Genomic DNA, 17,889 nt, shown 5'->3' on the forward strand with positions numbered 1-17,889 from the left:
AGGAAAGTTGTGTAAAATATTTTATAACATTTGAGACGAATGAGAAAGTTATATACTGTCTGTGACATCATTAGTTGAGTTTTCCGAAAGACAGTGATAAACTTGAAAAGGTTTTGGGGACTGCGTCAACGATGACGTCTCTCGGGGAAGATAAAAGTTAATTGAAGAAGCAGTGTGGTCGAATACAGAGCAAAACATTAATGATAAGAATATGTATTAGTTATAACAAAAAGCAAACAATTTTTTTTATGCCAAAATGTTTTACACCTGTGTGGCTGGTCTTTAGACCATATAGGATGAAGATGTTCTGTAATGACAGGGGTTCGAACTAAAATTGCGACTCGCGCGTCCTAACCACCAGCATTCTCACTTTACTCTCCTCCATCTTAATTGTCTCTGTCTACATATTATTTTCCACCACCGTGACTGTCACTAACCACACTTTTCTTTCCTGTATATTGACTATCACCGTCATTATTTTTCACTACATTAACTGTCATTAACCACATATTACTTTCCTGCACATTCAATGTCTCTTATCATATGTTATTTGCCAGCGTCATGAAGGTCTTTAACCACCCATTATTTTCCAATATTTTAATATTAATCACATATTAATTTCCACCATCTTGAGCTGTCTCTAACAATACGTAACTTCCCACCACCTTTACGTTAATCACACATTACACTGTCTTAACTGTCACCAACCGTATATTACTTTCGGGCCAGCTTGAAACACTGAAAATATTGACACTAAAATTCTCTCTTGAAATATAAAAAAAAGAAATATTTGATTGTTATTGCTATCACAGCTTCTAAAATCACCATGAGAAAATATTCGAAGACATGGTAATTATGGTAAACAAAAACTTGTTGAGATGAACAAAATGCTTTAGTTTTTTGGAGTTATTTTATCAACTTACCTTTTTGTCATAAACGTTTATCATGATAATAGTTTTTTTAACGACAAAACAGCCTATCGGACTGTGCATAAGGAGTGTTACTAGTCTTTCAGTTTTGGTTATAGTACTTCTGTAAGAAGTTTCAGAACAGTAGCATCGCTTCACAAATAGGCTTAGCGTGTCAAAAAAGCTGAGCTCGCTTCCGCCAAAGCTATGGCATATTTGCGTATATGTGATAAATCGACCTGACTAAAAAGGCCTCACAGAAACTGCCATTTCCCACTCACTCTGAGCTTGGAGGCGGCGGCCGCCCGTGTTTCATAATCACTTAACAGTGATTGTGTTGGTTATACCCCCCCCCCCCAAGTGGCACAGCAGTATGTCTGCACACTTAAAATGCTAGAAATCGGGTTTCGATACCTGTGGTTGGCAAAGCACGGATAGCCATTGTGTTGCTTTGTGCTTAACTTCAAAACAAGCAAGCAAGCAAGTGTTGACTTTTGTTGTGATATGAAGGTATTCTTTTCGGCTTCAAGTTTTCTGATATAAATGATGGCCAAAACGTTTTTCGCGACATCTTCAGAGTAGTTCCAAACTCTGGAACATAAAACAAACATGCATCTTCAGTATGTTTGTTTTATGTTCCAGAGTTTGGAACTACTCTGAAGAAGCATGTTTGTTTTATGTTCCAGAGTTTGGAACTACTCTGAAGATGCATGTTTGTTTTATGTTCCAGAGTTTGGAACTGCTTTGTTGCCATATCATTCATGTTAATTTTCTTTGTGAATAATACTTGTTCATGTACAAGTTTGTTCTTGTTATGAATGATAAGGAACAGCTAACAGAGTTTCCAGGAAAGTTTGTGACCTACAAGTACTTATTCTTGTAGCACGTATTCTACGTGAGCAATCAACCAACTTCCGGTTATGTCTCCATAAAGACTGGTGGCGTTTCACGTCGGATGTAGCTTGCATCCGGCAAAGGAAAGATTTACCAAGTCGATTGATTAATATATTTCTCTCTTGTTGCTTTCATCATTGATAAAAAAATACAGTAAAGAATTGCGTTTTTTTAACAGAGTTAAATGTATATCTATTTATTTTTGTATTGAATAGAAACTTTAAAGGTTAAGTAAGTTTGGCAACAGTAATCTATCATCACAGCCACCAGAACTTGTTTCCGATTTGGCTCCCTCTACAGGAAGTGACCTATTATTCGATAATGTACAGGCTCATCTCGGATTGGACAGGAGAGACATTGTTTAGAACCTCTTTGTTTGTGTCGCATAATGAAGATTGTTTCAGAATTCCTTGAACCCTTTCATCCTTACGGAAGACTATACTGGATATTATCCATTTCCGCTAATTTCTTAAGAACTTATCGCCTCCATAGGCGACAAACAGACGTCAGATGGTGCAATGTAAGGCGACGCAAGAGACTGTTCAGTCATGTTAAATAGTTATAAATGAAATGGTAATTAATATAATTCAGTTATATACGAGTAACAATTATTTTGGATAATTAACTGCTACCTGGGAAAAATTAAACGAGCGTGTCCAATTTAAATAATTCACTTTATACGCCTCCCGATAGCTCGGCGGTATATCTGAAGGTTTATAATTTGGGTTTAGATACCCACGGTGGGCAGAGCACAAATAGCCAATTGTGTAAGTTTGTGCTTATTAACAAACAAACACTTTAGAAGTATGTGATTGTTCTATTCTATTCATTTTTGTTTAACTTTCAGATATTCGTCGATGTGTACATTGGATTGCACTTGGCATTACTTTCATTAGTCTACACTTGAAGTAGTTTTAACATCATGCGATTTATAATACTGAAAACAACCTTAATCCCAGATGTTTATCGTCATTCTTACAAAACCTTCAACATTAAAACGTGTGCGTGTAGCATGACTTAAAGAAATTCCAATGAATTGAGCTTATTTAACAAAGTTGTTAAAAACAAACATTTCCTCTCAAGCGTATAGATAACAACTCAAGTCTGAAGCATCGCATCTCGGAACCGAATAGCGTTACTTAGAGAAAGCTGGCCGCACTCATTATCGCCTCCTGCAAGAGTAGAACTCATAAACAGTAGCAACTTTTTTAGAAAACCACAAGGCGATTCTTAGCCTTATAGGGTCTTACATTCTTGGTTCTGTTATATCATGTTTACGTGCTTTGATCTTAAGTATATGTTGTGTAGGTGTGTATGAATGTACGAGTGATAAGTGTTAGAAGTCAATACAACGACAACTCGGGTGTAATTCTTTCGTTGACGAGGTAATTAATCTCTTCATATGGAGACGTGCTGCTAACTTTATTTTGCATACACTTCTTAACTAACTCTATTCATTTCTAATTTTAGTTTTCGGTGTGTACAAACAACTCTATATTATCTAATTTCATCTGTATAGACACAGCGTTATCTGTCACACCATCATTTTCTGTGCTGGATTAGTGAAAGAAATCTGAACTCTTGAGATGCAACGTGGAGTTTCTGTTTTTTCTTGCACTCCAAGGCTTATTAAATGTTAAAAGAAGATTCTCCTATATTTATTATGTTACCATTTTAACTAGAAATTGTATATCGTGTACGCTATAATTTAAATAACCCTTATAATTCATTAGTTTAAGAAAAAGTAATTTAAAACTCTTGGTGAGGACGCTTTCTAAAATACATGATGGAAAATATTTCTCGATTGCATTATTTTGTTTGTAGTTAGTCTGAGGAAACAAAATACACAAAATACGAACACTCAAAACTAGAGGAAAGAATGTAGAAGTAAGAAACAAACATTTAATAAAATCTACGTATATGTAATTTTATGGATACGCCTTAATTAGTGATTTGTTTTTGTCTATAATTTACAAAGAACAGCTATCTTGTACGAAACTTTACACTTTTCTTGTTAACTTTGTCTTTCCGCTAATTGTTCTTTTAATACCACAGAAATTATAAGAACGTTACGTTCCAAAACTCAAATGTAAATGATATATTCTCGTAAACCAATTGTTTGTGTGTAACGTCTACTAGTACTAGTCTGCTGAAGGTGCCCATGTACTCTTTGAGCAGATGGAGTTGGAAAAGCAACGTGACACCGTCAATGAATGTTCTTCTCTGTCCGCGTCACATGTTGGAAGTCTGGGAAATATCACGAACTGAGCACAAAAGCTTACATTGTGTTCTGCATGGCTTTGAATAACCCCCAGTGTAATTATCAGTTCTAAGAAAACTGTAAAATAAAAAGTGTAGACTCCTGATGATTCACATCGAAAAAGTTTTTCTTATAAGATTTCTGTACCGCCCACCATTTTACTGCGGAAGATGTAAATTATTTTAGGGTTAAAAAACAGAAAATAAAATCATTTCTGCGGCGTAATACTTCAACGCGGAGTCTTGTCCACGATCACATTCCATGGTGTACTAACTGTAGGGAAAAAAACAAAAAATACGGCGACCCGAGCGGAGTCGCCAGTCTGAGCGGATGATGACCTGACATGAGAAAATAGTTAAGTCATGATTCAGTTTGCAAAGAGCTATAAGATATCTCGAACTCTGGTTGCCAATCAGATGTTTTTGTGTACATTGAACAGCATTTGTCATTTACAAACCTTATTGAGTAACCACAGATCACACTAGTGAACACATTACATTTGATTTAGTAACACACGTTTTCTTTATAGATCTTGTAACACGCACTTTTTCGGACATGTTAAGTGACCACAGATCGCATGAGTTAACACAGTAGTTTTGCTTTGTTAATACACAAACTTTCTTAACCTCTTTACAAACCACGTTTAGTAACAGCAGACCACGCATTATTTTCGTTTGTTAACACTCTGAAAAGGCGGGCATGTTTGGTGAGTCGAATGCGAGTCGAACGCCCTAACCACCTGGCCATGCCAGGCTTCAATTAGTGTTAGAAATCAATTAATGACTAAAAGTTCACAAAATGTGGTCTGATTTGTACGTTAAAATATCCCATTCTCACGTTAACAACAACTGAAAATAACTTTATCCACTGTTACTTATTTCATGGAAGGATTGTTGACGTTAGCTTACTTTTTAATTCGAGGTTTATAAAAATAGAAACCTGTGTCATACGAATATACAAAAATGGTCATTTTCTTCTGAATAATAAATAATTGATCAGGAAACATAACTTTAGACATTTATATTCTATATAATAGAGGAGGCACACACTTAATTTCAGGTCCCCGGATGAAATCCTTCTGTTACGTGCATTGCCTCTGAGTGATGGTTTACTCTTATTACCCTTCTAGGCACAAAAATGTAATAGGTTAAAAGGTTAGAGACTTTTACATCATGAAGGGCAAAATAAACAACAATTAAAAAACGTTGCGTTCAGAGAATTAACGAAAAAATTATAAAACCTTTATAATAATTTCCGTTATTATTTTACGGCAAGCAAATATAAAGAAGTATAGGAAACGAAATAAAGATTTTATAATTGTCTCTAGAAAGTACATTCACGGCCGTTTATATCAACTTAGAGAGTTCTGTGATTACGTCATCACGAGTTGAGTTTTTAGTTTATCACGTGTAAGTACTCACAGGTTCCGAGAAGTATATACTAAGTCCTCTTGGCTCTTGAGTGTTGCTTAAGAATGTATACGCCTTTTTTTTTTTTTTCAACAAAATTTAGAGGGTTAAATTATTAGTTTGTAGTTAGTGCATTCTAAAACATGAGAGTAAGGAGTTCCAGAAGGAAATAGCAAGGCTGGCGAAGTTATCCATAAAGTATAGTAGTACCTTCTGCTAGGTAAATCACTTGTAATGTCCTACATACTGGTGAACTAGGGACATAAAGTTGTACACAAAGTATAGTCGTACCTTCTGACATGTTAAACACTTGTAATGCCCTACATATTAGTGAACTAGTGACGTAAAGTTGTACACATGGTATAGTCGTACCTTCTGTAGGCTAAACACTTGTAATGTCCTACATACTGGTGAACTAGTAACGTTAAGTTGTACACATGGTATAGTCGTACCTTCTGACATGTTAAACACATGTAATGTCCTACATGCTGGTGAACTAGGAACATAAACATGTGCACAAGGTATAGTCGTACCTTCTGCCAGGCCAAACACTTGTAATGCTCTACATATTAGTGAACTAGTAACGTTAAGTTGTACACATGGTATAGTCGTACCTTCTGTAGGCTAAACACTTGTAATGTCCTATATACTGGTGTACTAGAGACGTAAAGTTATCCACAAAGTTTAGTCGTACCTTCTGTAGGCTAAACACTTGAAATGCCCTACATATTAGTGAACTAGTGACGTAAAGTTGTACACATGGTATAGTCGTACCTTCTGTAGGCTAAACACTTGTAATGTCCTACATACTGGTGTACTAGGGAAGGCAAAGTTATGTCCTACATACTGGTGAACTAGGGACGTAAAGTTATCCACAAAGTTTAGTCGTACCTTCTGTAGGCTAAACACTTGAAATGTCCTACATATTAGTGGACTAGTGACGTAAAGTTGTACACATGGTATAGTCGTACCTTCTGTAGGCTAAACACTTGTAATGTCATACATACTGGTGAACTAATGACGTAAAGTTGTACACATGGTATAGTCGTACCTTCTATAGGCTAAACACCTGAAATGTCCTACATATTAGTGAACTAGTGACGTAAAGTTGTACACATGGTATAGTCGTATCTTCTGTAGGCTAAACACTTGTAATGTCCTACATACTGGTGAACTAGGGACATAAAGTTGTACACAAAGTATAGTCGTACCTTCTGCCAGGCTAAACACATTTATAGTGCCCTATAAAATGGTGATCTATGGATGCAAAGTTATCCACAAAGTATAGTCGTACCATCTGCTAGGTTAAACACTTGTAATGCACTACAATATGGCAATCCTTCAACGCATTTAAACTTCAAGAGTGCTTTTCTTCAGCCTTGAAAGGATAACTTAAAAATTATTGAATACAGTTCAGAACACCCTTCCTACCCCCACTAGCCATGACCAACTCAAACTTTGTAAGTTTCTTTACAGGCAATATTTATATATTTAGCGCCGTTTGACTCTTCACCCCTCTCCTGATTATCTGTTTTGTGCTCGCTATCGGTAATACCTACCGCTGCTACCAGTTGGCGGTAGTGTCGACCTATGGTGTATGCTGGTTATCAGTCAAAAGGCGAGTTGCTTCGTGAAGTCTGGCCACATGCACATAAGGAATCCTGTGTTATATGTAACGTGTGATATACTGTTGCTGTTCTCAAGGGCACTTTTGTGTCAATAAAGAATCGAATCATAGAACAAACACCGACATTGTACACCAACTCATTTCCGTGGCTAAATATACTAGCACATAATTTTTCTTTAGTGGGTGGGATATTATCGAATGTGGATTCCGTGAGTTCTTTGTTGAGAAGGAGTGGGTGAAATATTGTATTCCATAGTAATATATTGTAAGATAGTTACTCCAGGAAATGCCTGTTAATTCCTTAGTTCTTTACGTAACTTTAACGTTCTTTTCAAGTGCTCTGGATTTCTTTTCTCAGATATTTGACCACACTGCTTTGATATACAGATAGTTTATGATCTTGTAATCCTAATTTGTTAGAGATCAAATACAAGGTGATCAGTATTTTGTATATTATTCTTGGATGACGAAGATATGTGATTATACATATAATTTTGTATATCATGTAGTATACCCTGATAATGTAAATAAGCATATCTTCTGTGTGCACTTTTAGTAACAATTTAACCATTAATTGTGATATCGCGAAAAAAAGTTAACTACTTAAATAATTATTACATTACCGAAAAGTATTATTACAGTTTATAAACAATAAGATTAAATCAGCTACATACTTAATTATTGCACTGCTGAGTTTATAAACAATAAGGTAATATCAGCTAGACACTTATGTAATTATTACATTATTGGAAACTATTATTACAGTTTATAAACAATAAGATGAAATCAGCTACATACTTAATTATTGCACTACTGAGAATTATTGTTACAGTTTATAAACGATGAGGTAATATCAGCTAGACATTTAAGTAATTATTGCATTACTGAAACCTATTATTACAATTAGAAAGGATAAGACGATACCATGGTGAGGGAATAAATCGTATAAAATAATTAGTTGGAGTGAAGTGAGGTAATAAAGTTAAGCCAGTATTTTCTACTACACAAAACAGTTGTCAAGAGAGGTTAAGTTCTTCCTGTTGTTTAGTGACACAAAAGGGAAGTATATACTACATATTGATATTGTCATGCCGGAGGTTTAATTTTCCATGTTGTCTAGTGACACAATAGGGTAGTATATACTACATACTGATATTGTCATACAGGGAAGTTTAATTTTCCATGTTGTTTAGTGACACATGAAGCATCTTCCATATCTTCACATTGAATTTCACTGTTGAAAAAGAGATTAAACCCCTCATAATGTTAGTGACACATGGTCATCTCTTATATTGACACTTAGGGTGAATGGTGTAAATAGAGATTAGTTTTTTATTGCTGCCTAGTTTCATGTGAGGGAACTTCCTACATTGTCACATTGGATTGTGAACTAAGTCTAAAACCCACTAGAAAAAAATTCGACTGCCACAGACACTGTTACAGGTAGTAAATAATACAGGTAATCAAGTTATTTGTTTGGCAAAGCTTTAAGGTTGTACACAACAAGAATGTGGCAAGGTATTAAAAATGTTAGTCAAGCAACTATTTTTAAAAACATTGCATTCAGAGTGTCTCGGCGTTAAGCTTGAGGGCTTATAAAGATACAGCTCGGGGTTCGATTCCCGTGACAGACATAGCCCGTAAAAGTTAAAAAAGTCTCAAGTGAAACTCTATAGATTCTCATTTCTTCATGGAACCCCATCTTTTCAATGGGACGATCAGAGTGGATATTTCATGTCAGTTGTATTTGTATCTTTTTCAATGGGACGATCAGAGTGGATATTTCATGTCAGTTGTATTTGTATCTTTTTCAATGGGACGATCAGAGTGGATATTTCATGTCAGTTGTATTTGTATATTTTTCAATGGGACGATCAGAGTGGATATTTCATGTCAGTTGTATTTGTATCTTTTTCAATGGGACGATCAGAGTGGATATTTCATGTCAGTTGTATTTGTATTTATGATTTCTATATTTTGTTTTGTAATGCTAGCTAAAGGTTGCTTTTCATGTTCGACCCGAACACCGCAACGTCGATGTTCCTAAAAGTGTTTAAAGTTTTAACGTTTTTTATTTAAATATCTGTGTGATATAAGCATCAGACAGCTTTTGTCAGCAGCATCTGAGGTAGACAGTGTTCAAAATGTCTTTAATGATTACGCTGGCATCTAACTACAGGCCAACCAGCCTCGATAAAAATGTCACGAACTTGAACTTGTGTGATGGATTCATACTGCTTTCACTACAAGTTCTCTAATTAGCACGGGTTCCTGTCAGTAAGTCACTGATAAGGGTCGCACGATGGTTATCATTTAAAAGAAGTTTTTCCAACTTGGTTTTCTATATAATTTAATCGGCGTTCTTTATATCGGTTTGAATATCGTTTTATTTTTACCACGTAGTTCTCCTATGATACGTATGAAGTATAATTACTTAGTTTTTTCTGTTAAAGGCTGTTCCATCGGAGGAAGGACTTACCGGGATGGAGAAGAACTCGAAGCAACGAAAGCCGATGCCTGTGTACAGTGTCGTTGTCAGGTACACGTGATTTTTTCCATCATCTTATCTTTTTCTTCACGATGTGTTTTACTTAAGATATAATAAAACTTTATAATGTAAGTCTGCTTGTACGAAAAAATACAATAATAATTTTCCCCACCTGTCTGGCAACTTATTAGTGAAGGAATACCCTCGAGGCATAATCCTTGTTTGTTAAAAATCACATTCCAAATCCCAAGCAATTTCTTACCGTAAAAAGGCTACTGAGGATTAATCTTTGCTTGTTAAGATCCACATTCTAGATAAAGTGGGTAATATTGTGATTTTAATAAGTAACTTCCTCCCAGAAGATAATTATATAAACATAACGGTCATTGAGGCACTGTTAATAAAAACAAATAGATAAAAATTAACTGATTTCTAGTAAACTTTTACGTTTATTTATAAGTGGAAAAGGAATTCAACTGGATGTTTATTTTCTCTCAGAAAGGAAACGTTGTTTGTTTCAAGAAAGCTTGTCCGGTTTTACCTTGCCAGTCAATAAGGTATGTTCATCGCCCAGGTGATTGTTGTCCACGTTGTAGAGGTATGTTTAAAACACTTCTTATTGATGTCTATATTGTAGAGATACGAACTTACGCTGATCATTATTATTCCAGTTATAGCGATACATTGATGACCGTTATCCACGTTGTGGCGTTATTTACACTGTCCACAATATATATATATGTACATTACTTTCTGTGGTCACCGTTGTTCAGGATGTGTAGAAACATTATTTACAATGATTATTGTGTTCATGTTGTCAATAAACGATACGTATAATGGTTTCTGTTGTTCATTTTTCAAAGAAACGTTTCTTACACTGGTTATTGTGATCAAATTGTAGAGGTACTTACACTAATCATTGTTGTCCACATTTTAAAGTTACATTACTTACAATGATCATTTTTGTCCACACTTTAAAATTCATTACTTACATTGGTCATCGTTGTCCACATCGTAAAGTTACATTACTTACATTAGTCACAGTTGTCCACATCGTAAAGTTACATTACTTACACTGGTCATTGTTATACACATCATAAAGTTACATTACTTACGTTGGTCTTTGTTGTCCACATCATAAAGTTACATTACAATGACCAATGTATATAATGTAACTTTACGATGTGGATAACAATGACCAATGTAAATAATGTAACTTTACGAGGTGGATAACAATGACCAATGTAAATAATGTAACTTTACGATGTGGATAACAATGAACAATGTAATTAATGTAACTTTACGAGGTAGATAACAATGACCAATGTAAGTAATGTAACTTTACGAGGTAGATAACAATGACCAATGTAAGTAATGTAACTTTACGATGTGGACAACAATGACCAATGTAAGTAATGTAACTTTATGATGTGGATAACAATAACCAATATAAATAATGTAACTCTACGATGTGGATAACAATGACCAGTGTAAGTAATGTAACTTTATGATGTGGACAACAAAGACCAACGTAAGTAATGTAACTTTACGATGTGGATAACATTGACCAATGTAAGTAATGTAACTTTACGATGTGGACAACAATGAAAATGTAAGTAATGTAACTTTACGACGTGGATAGCAATGACCAATGTAAATAATATAACTTTACGAGGTGGATAATTTACATTGGTCATTGTTATCCACATCGTAAAGTTACATTACTTACATTGGTCATTGTTATCCACATCGTAAAGTTACATTATTTACATTGGTCATTGTTATCTACCTCGTAAAGTTACATTATTTACATTGGTCATTGTTATCCACTCGTAAAGTTGCATTATTTACATTGGTCATTGTTATCCACATCGTAAAGTTACATTATTTACATTGGTCATTGTTATCCACATCGTAAAGATACATTAGTTATTGTTATCCACATCGTAAAGGTACATTAGTTATTGTTATCCACATCGTATAGTTACATTATTTACATTGGTCATTGCTATCCACGTCGTAAAGTTACATTACTTACATTGGTCATTGTTGTCCACATCGTAAAGTTACCTACATTGGTCATTGCTGTCTACGTCGTAAAGTTACATTTCATATACTGATCATTGTTGTCCACGTCGTAAAGTTACATTATTACACTGGTGATGTTTCAGTACATTTTATATTAAAATATAGCCGGCGGAGGTGTTGTACACTTTATAGAGAATGGTATAAATACATTACTAATACAACTGAGATAAAAATAATTACTTTGCCTGGAACTCTGAAGCACCAGTATAATTGATCTTAAATTGAAGAATATGAAAATATACAGTTTTGCAACTGAAGTTTTCTTTTAACTTGAGATTTTCATTTCGGGCTTTATTATGAATCTTGAATTTGTAAAATCATAAAAGGTGTGAAGAATACCAAAACCATTTTTTTTTTGTGAAGTAATTTAAAGTGTGTAATGTGATAAAGATTTATGTAGAAGTGCAAAAAATACTAATACTGAATCATCCAATCGTTTACACAATTGATAATAAAGCTAGTGTATTAAGTTTAATTGCTTCCACTTGCATTTTGTAATTTTGCTAATCTTCATAATGTAACTTTTAAAAGCGCCATCTGTTGAATTATATATTTATGGTTTCGATATTTATGTTAGTATTAGAATATTTCTTCTGGAAATAAAGTGTTAATATTTAATCATAAGTAACATATAAATGCAACATGCAACAGTTTTTAAGTGATTTATTAACTTTCACAGGTAGCCGTAAAATTGAGGATGTTAGTGGAAAGTGTCACCTAGCGACTAATACTATAAGTAACGGGGAGAAGGTGACATTTGATCCCTGTACTCACTGTAAATGTCAGGTAAGTAACTTCCTAAAGTAAATTATTTTACAACATAAAATATTATGCCAAACATGTTTATCCTACTTCTTACACTGAAACGCGTGTCATTTTTTGTGTCTGAATTATTAAATGTGAATATAACCATCAAATCATAATAGCTTTCACAAGTGAAGTAAAAATGCTACACATGAAATTTTGAAATTTATGTTCAAACTAGCAACATAAAAGATAATGCTGTATTTCAGAATTCTACAACCATATGCAAACGGAAAGTATGTCCACCTGTCCATTGTCCACCTCAGTTCCAGGTGGCGCTTCCGGACCAGTGCTGCTACAAATGTCGTGAACCAGAAGAAAGAAAACCAGTCTGTATGTTCGAAGGACGAGCTTATGAGGTATGAATAAAAAATACACGAAGGAAATTGAACCAGACTAAAGTCATGTTTTTAAGAGTGTCGTGAATTAAAAATTAATGTGACACTTTACAATGAATAAAATTATTAACTGTCAATTGTTTAACTGATACTTTGTTCAGTACTGCGTCAAACATTGTGAGTGATAGTAAAGTTAATTCAAATATAATAATAAATAATGTTATGTTATTCATTTTTATCTTAAAAGTCAGATTTATAAATGACTTAAATAAAATTGATAATGATTATAAATTACTTAATATAACATATTCATCTTTGCTTTCACTAATAGGCTTTTGAAATTGCTTACTTATTTCGTAAAAGAGGAGTTTAAAATAATACATCTAGCGCGTGACACAAATTTAATTACTTATAGAGAAATGTTAAAAATTACAGCAACGGGAATTGACGGTTTGAGATCCTTTAGTTGTAAGTGTCCATGATACACCTCTAGAAGTAATGGAGTAAGTGTTATATAAACCTCAGGAAGGTATGGGAGTACTCAAGTCAATGTAACATAATTAATAATAATAACTTCGGATCAGAGTAAACTATGTGCTTAGAGTGAAGCTCAGAATCAACCTGGCCATCAGAATACCTAAATAAGTAAGTTTTTATTACGTTTCTACTAATACATTGTTTCTTCAGTCTGGTATTGTCGCTGTCAACGCCATTTTCGTACACAATCCCAATAATACCTCACGAGGTTCGACGAGCTTAAAAGATTAAGGTTAGCCTTAAATACACAACAATAATTGAAAAAATATTTATAATAAAAGTATAACAATAAACAACAAATCAAACTAAAAAGCAATGTATACATTCGATATATTGACCAATATAATTGATGAAAGCTTTTAAAGGAATAATTACAACAAACTCACTAAAAATACATTTAAATTAGTGTATTAGTAAACCGAATCCTGTGAATTTTAAATTACCTTTAATCATTATTTGTTGCATATAACTGATACTTGAAATTTGTTGCTCTTGTTGTTGCAAACAATATTTCAGCTGCAATTCCAGTCTCACTACATTGGCCAGCTTTTAGGAGGTTTAGTTTAGGTCTAAATCCACTCAATAAGCCATCAAAGGAAAAATAAAAATATGTTTGATTAGAATTAACAATTGATTACTTTGAGAATTTGTTCTGTAAGGCTACAAACTAACATTCCTGTCATTCCGGTTTATGATATATGAACTTTGGTTAGGAGGAATAGGTTTTCTCTTATTTCATCTCCAGTATATGATACATGAAACATATGTTACTATGATTAACATTCATCTCACTTCAGTGTATAAGTGGATCGTCTGTTATTAGGACACACCTTTTGTCTACCTTCAGTATACCATACGTGAAACTTCTATTACTAGGACTACTTTTCATCTCAGTCCAGTATGTGATACGTGAAACTTCTAGGGCTAGGACTAACTTTCTTCTCTTACTCCAATATATGATACCTAAAATTTGTATTACTAGGACTACTTTTTCTCAGTGTATGATATATAGAACTTTGGTTGCTAGGAAGGAGAAACGTGGAAGCGAGATTCATGCGTCCAGTGTTCCTGTATCGAGAGTCAAGTGATGTGCTCAGTGGTTGACTGTTCAGTAAATAGATGCCCGACAGGTTACAAATTGAAATCCATGCCAGGGATATGCTGTCCTTCGTGTGTAGAAGGTAAGTCTTGAAAATATTTCCAAATTATTCTGACAACAAATCCCAAAGTATTCAGGCCAAACCTTAATCCAAGTGTCTCTTGTAAATGGCTCAATTACATATTGTAGAAGAACCCAGTGTTAGAAGTAAAATTTCACATATTTATACATTTTATAAGATGTTGTAGGCAGTTTTTGTTTTCCATATTCTGGTTATACATGCTTGAGTTTTTTAGATTTTGTTGCTCAACGTGATCTCTATCACCGCGTAATTTATGGTACGGGAAATGGCTTCGTTTAACATATAAGATATGTTAAGATATAGCGAAACCACAGCCAATGGAAAGTTTATTTCTACCTCTTCTGTAACATTAATATAAACGTATAGAAAATAAAGTTCTTAGGACATTTATGATTGTTATGTGTGTTTATCTAAATCTTCTAGATGACGGGGTATGTACTGTGTGTGGAGACCCTCATTACCGTACTTTCGACAGTCGAATATTTACATTTCAAGGACCGTGCAAATACGTACTTAGCCTTACAGAACAAGTCTTAATTAAAGAATTAAATGCCTGGGTCTTGATTTAGGAGGTGGTCCTTAAGATTATCGAGTAGTTATGTCGGCCACATTGTGTACTACAAACTAAGTAATCGCATGGGTCTCGTCGTCTACCACAAGCTAGGTTATTTTATGGTCCAAATTGTGTACAACAAACTAAATAATCGTATGGGCTTCGTCGTCTACCACAAGCTATGTAATTTTATGGGCCACATTGTGTACAACAAACTAAGTAATCGTATGGGTCACATTGTGTATCACAAACTAAGTAATCGTATGGGCCTCGTAGTCTATCACAAGCTAGGTAATTTTATGGGCCATCTCATGTATTATAAATCGTGTCATTTTGTATTCTACAAATGATGAAGTTACATGGACCATGTAAGATATCACAGCAATTTAGTTTATTGTCTCTAAAAGATTTTACTAACGGAACTGATGGAAGAAATGGTTAACTTCAGAGTTTCTCAACTACCGACGGTAGTTAACATCTTCAGAACCTGATAGATCATCTGAGGTTTATTCTTGTTATTTCCTTCATTTAAAGAAACCGGCAATAGAAAAAATATAAAATTAAAGGATTGTCCCTCAAACGACCAACATCTCTCATACAGTTCACTACCTGTGAGGTTTAAATATTACATCGTATTGAGTGATTTAAAAGTAAAGAAATATAAAAAAAGTGGAAATTTATGAAATTACTTTTCTTCTTTTTAAATACGTCTAGAACCCCAACATCATTTTTTTTTGGATTAGCTGTAGTATTAATTGTATTTATATTTAAATTTGTAAGTGCTTGACTCATTAGGGACCATGCAATACACAGTCAATTTGGTGCATACATACAAGTGTTTTAAGGAAAAAAATGCCAATGAGATATGGACTCCATCGGCAAGTTTAGGGTTAAGTAAACTACATGTTTGTCTACCAGTGTGTGTGATTTGGTTATAACTAATTATTTACCCTTTCTACCTCTTCTGTAACATTAATATAAACGTATAGAAAATAAAGTTCATAGGACATTTATGATTGTTATGTGTGTTTATCTAAATCTTCTAGATGACGGGGTATGTACTGTGTTTGGAGACCCTCATTACCGTACTTTCGACAGTCGAATATTTACATTTCAAGGACCGTGCAAATACGTACTCGCCAAAGACTGCAATGGAAATAAAACTTTTTCCATCAGAGTGATTAACAATCAACGTCATTCAAAGACTGTCTCCTGGACTCAGAAATTGAGAATTAAGGTAGATATTTTACGTTTTTCTAGAATGTATGTTTTCTTTTACTTAAACCTATAATGTATTTGTATTTAAGGCAAAAATATTAAGGCTATCTGCCGCCGTTCCTATTTTGAACCATCGACCCGAAGCAACTAGTCAGCAGCACCCTACCGCCCACAATCCACGATAATTGTCACTGTTGCAACGCATCCACAGCTTGAAGTGCAGGACATATATTATATGGATTCAAACCAGGCTCGCCAGCTCCGAAATACAGAGCGCCATCACAGGGGACAACTCGAGCCCTTTAGACTTTAAAAAACGATTGGATCCGAATTTCAATAAACTATTTTGACACGATGGAGAAGGTGGTGGATTAATCGTTTCATGATCTTAATAACTGATAAAGATCGCAACTAATCAAGAGAATCGTGTGTATAAGTTTACGGTTGACGAGAATTTTTATTTATTTATAATAAGAAAAGTGTTAAATTTATACAAAAAAAAAGAACGTTATGTTCCCGTTTACTTATTTCGAACGAAAGAAACAAGAGTATGAAAGATGTAGCGGCATACAACAGAGAAATTATACTGGAAACGTCATTAAAAATAATGAGTTTTAGAAACCCCTATTTATATAGTTAATGTTAATCATATTTGAAGTCTCATTGTATTGTTACATCTATTTGAAGTATTATTGTATTATTACATTAACATTTGAAATCTCATTGTATTATTACATCTATTTAAAGTCTTAATATATTGTTACATCTATTTGAAGTCTTAATGTATTACTACATCAATATTTGAAGTATTATTGTATTATTACATTAACATTTGAAGTATCATTGTATTGTTACAATTATTTGAAGTATTATTGTATTATTACATTAACATTTGAAATCTCATTGTATTGTTACATCTATTTGAAGTATCATTGTATTGTTACATCTATTTGAAGTCTTAATGTATTACTACATCAATATTTAAAGTATTATTTATTATTACATTAACATTTGAAGTATCATTGTATTGTTACATCTATTTGAAGTATTATTGTATTATTACATTAACATTTGAAATCTCATTGTATTATTACATCTATTTGAAGTATTAATGTATTACTACATCAATATTTGAAGTATTATTGTATTATTACATTAACATTTGAAGTATCATTGTATTGTTACATTAACATTTGAAATCTCATTGTGTTGTTACATCTATTTGAAGTCTTAATGTATTGTTACATCTATTTGAAGTATTAATTTGTTACTACATCAATATTTGAAGTATTATTGTATTGTTACATTAACATTTGAAGTATCATTGTATTGTTACATTAACATTTGAAATCTCATTGTGTTGTTACATCTATTTGAAGTCTTAATGTATTGTTACATCTATTTGAAGTATTATTGTATTATTACATTAACATTTGAAGTATCATTGTATTGTTACATTAACATTTGAAATCTCATTGTGTTGTTACATCTATTTGAAGTCTTAATGTATTACTACATCAATATTTGAAGTATTATTGTATTATTACATTAACATTTGAAGTATCATTGTATTGTTACATTAAC

At 33.5% G+C, this 17,889-nt stretch overlaps 1 protein-coding gene across 1 annotated transcript in view; it reads left to right on the plus strand.

Moving 5' to 3' along the window:
* LOC106468622 (BMP-binding endothelial regulator protein-like) overlaps positions 1-17,889 on the plus strand; it is a 103,448-nt gene that overhangs the window by 73,535 nt on the left and 12,024 nt on the right. The window contains exons 6-11 of the mRNA XM_013929052.2: positions 9,552-9,637; positions 10,085-10,184; positions 12,354-12,460; positions 12,688-12,837; positions 14,381-14,534; positions 16,134-16,324. Coding sequence (XP_013784506.1) covers positions 9,552-9,637; positions 10,085-10,184; positions 12,354-12,460; positions 12,688-12,837; positions 14,381-14,534; positions 16,134-16,324 — 788 coding nt within the window. The remainder of the gene's footprint in view (positions 1-9,551; positions 9,638-10,084; positions 10,185-12,353; positions 12,461-12,687; positions 12,838-14,380; positions 14,535-16,133; positions 16,325-17,889) is intronic.

The sequence above is a fragment of the Limulus polyphemus genome, unplaced genomic scaffold (genome assembly GCF_000517525.1).
Source record: "Limulus polyphemus unplaced genomic scaffold, Limulus_polyphemus-2.1.2 Scaffold3083, whole genome shotgun sequence".
Classification (NCBI taxonomy): Eukaryota; Metazoa; Arthropoda; class Merostomata; order Xiphosura; family Limulidae; genus Limulus; species Limulus polyphemus.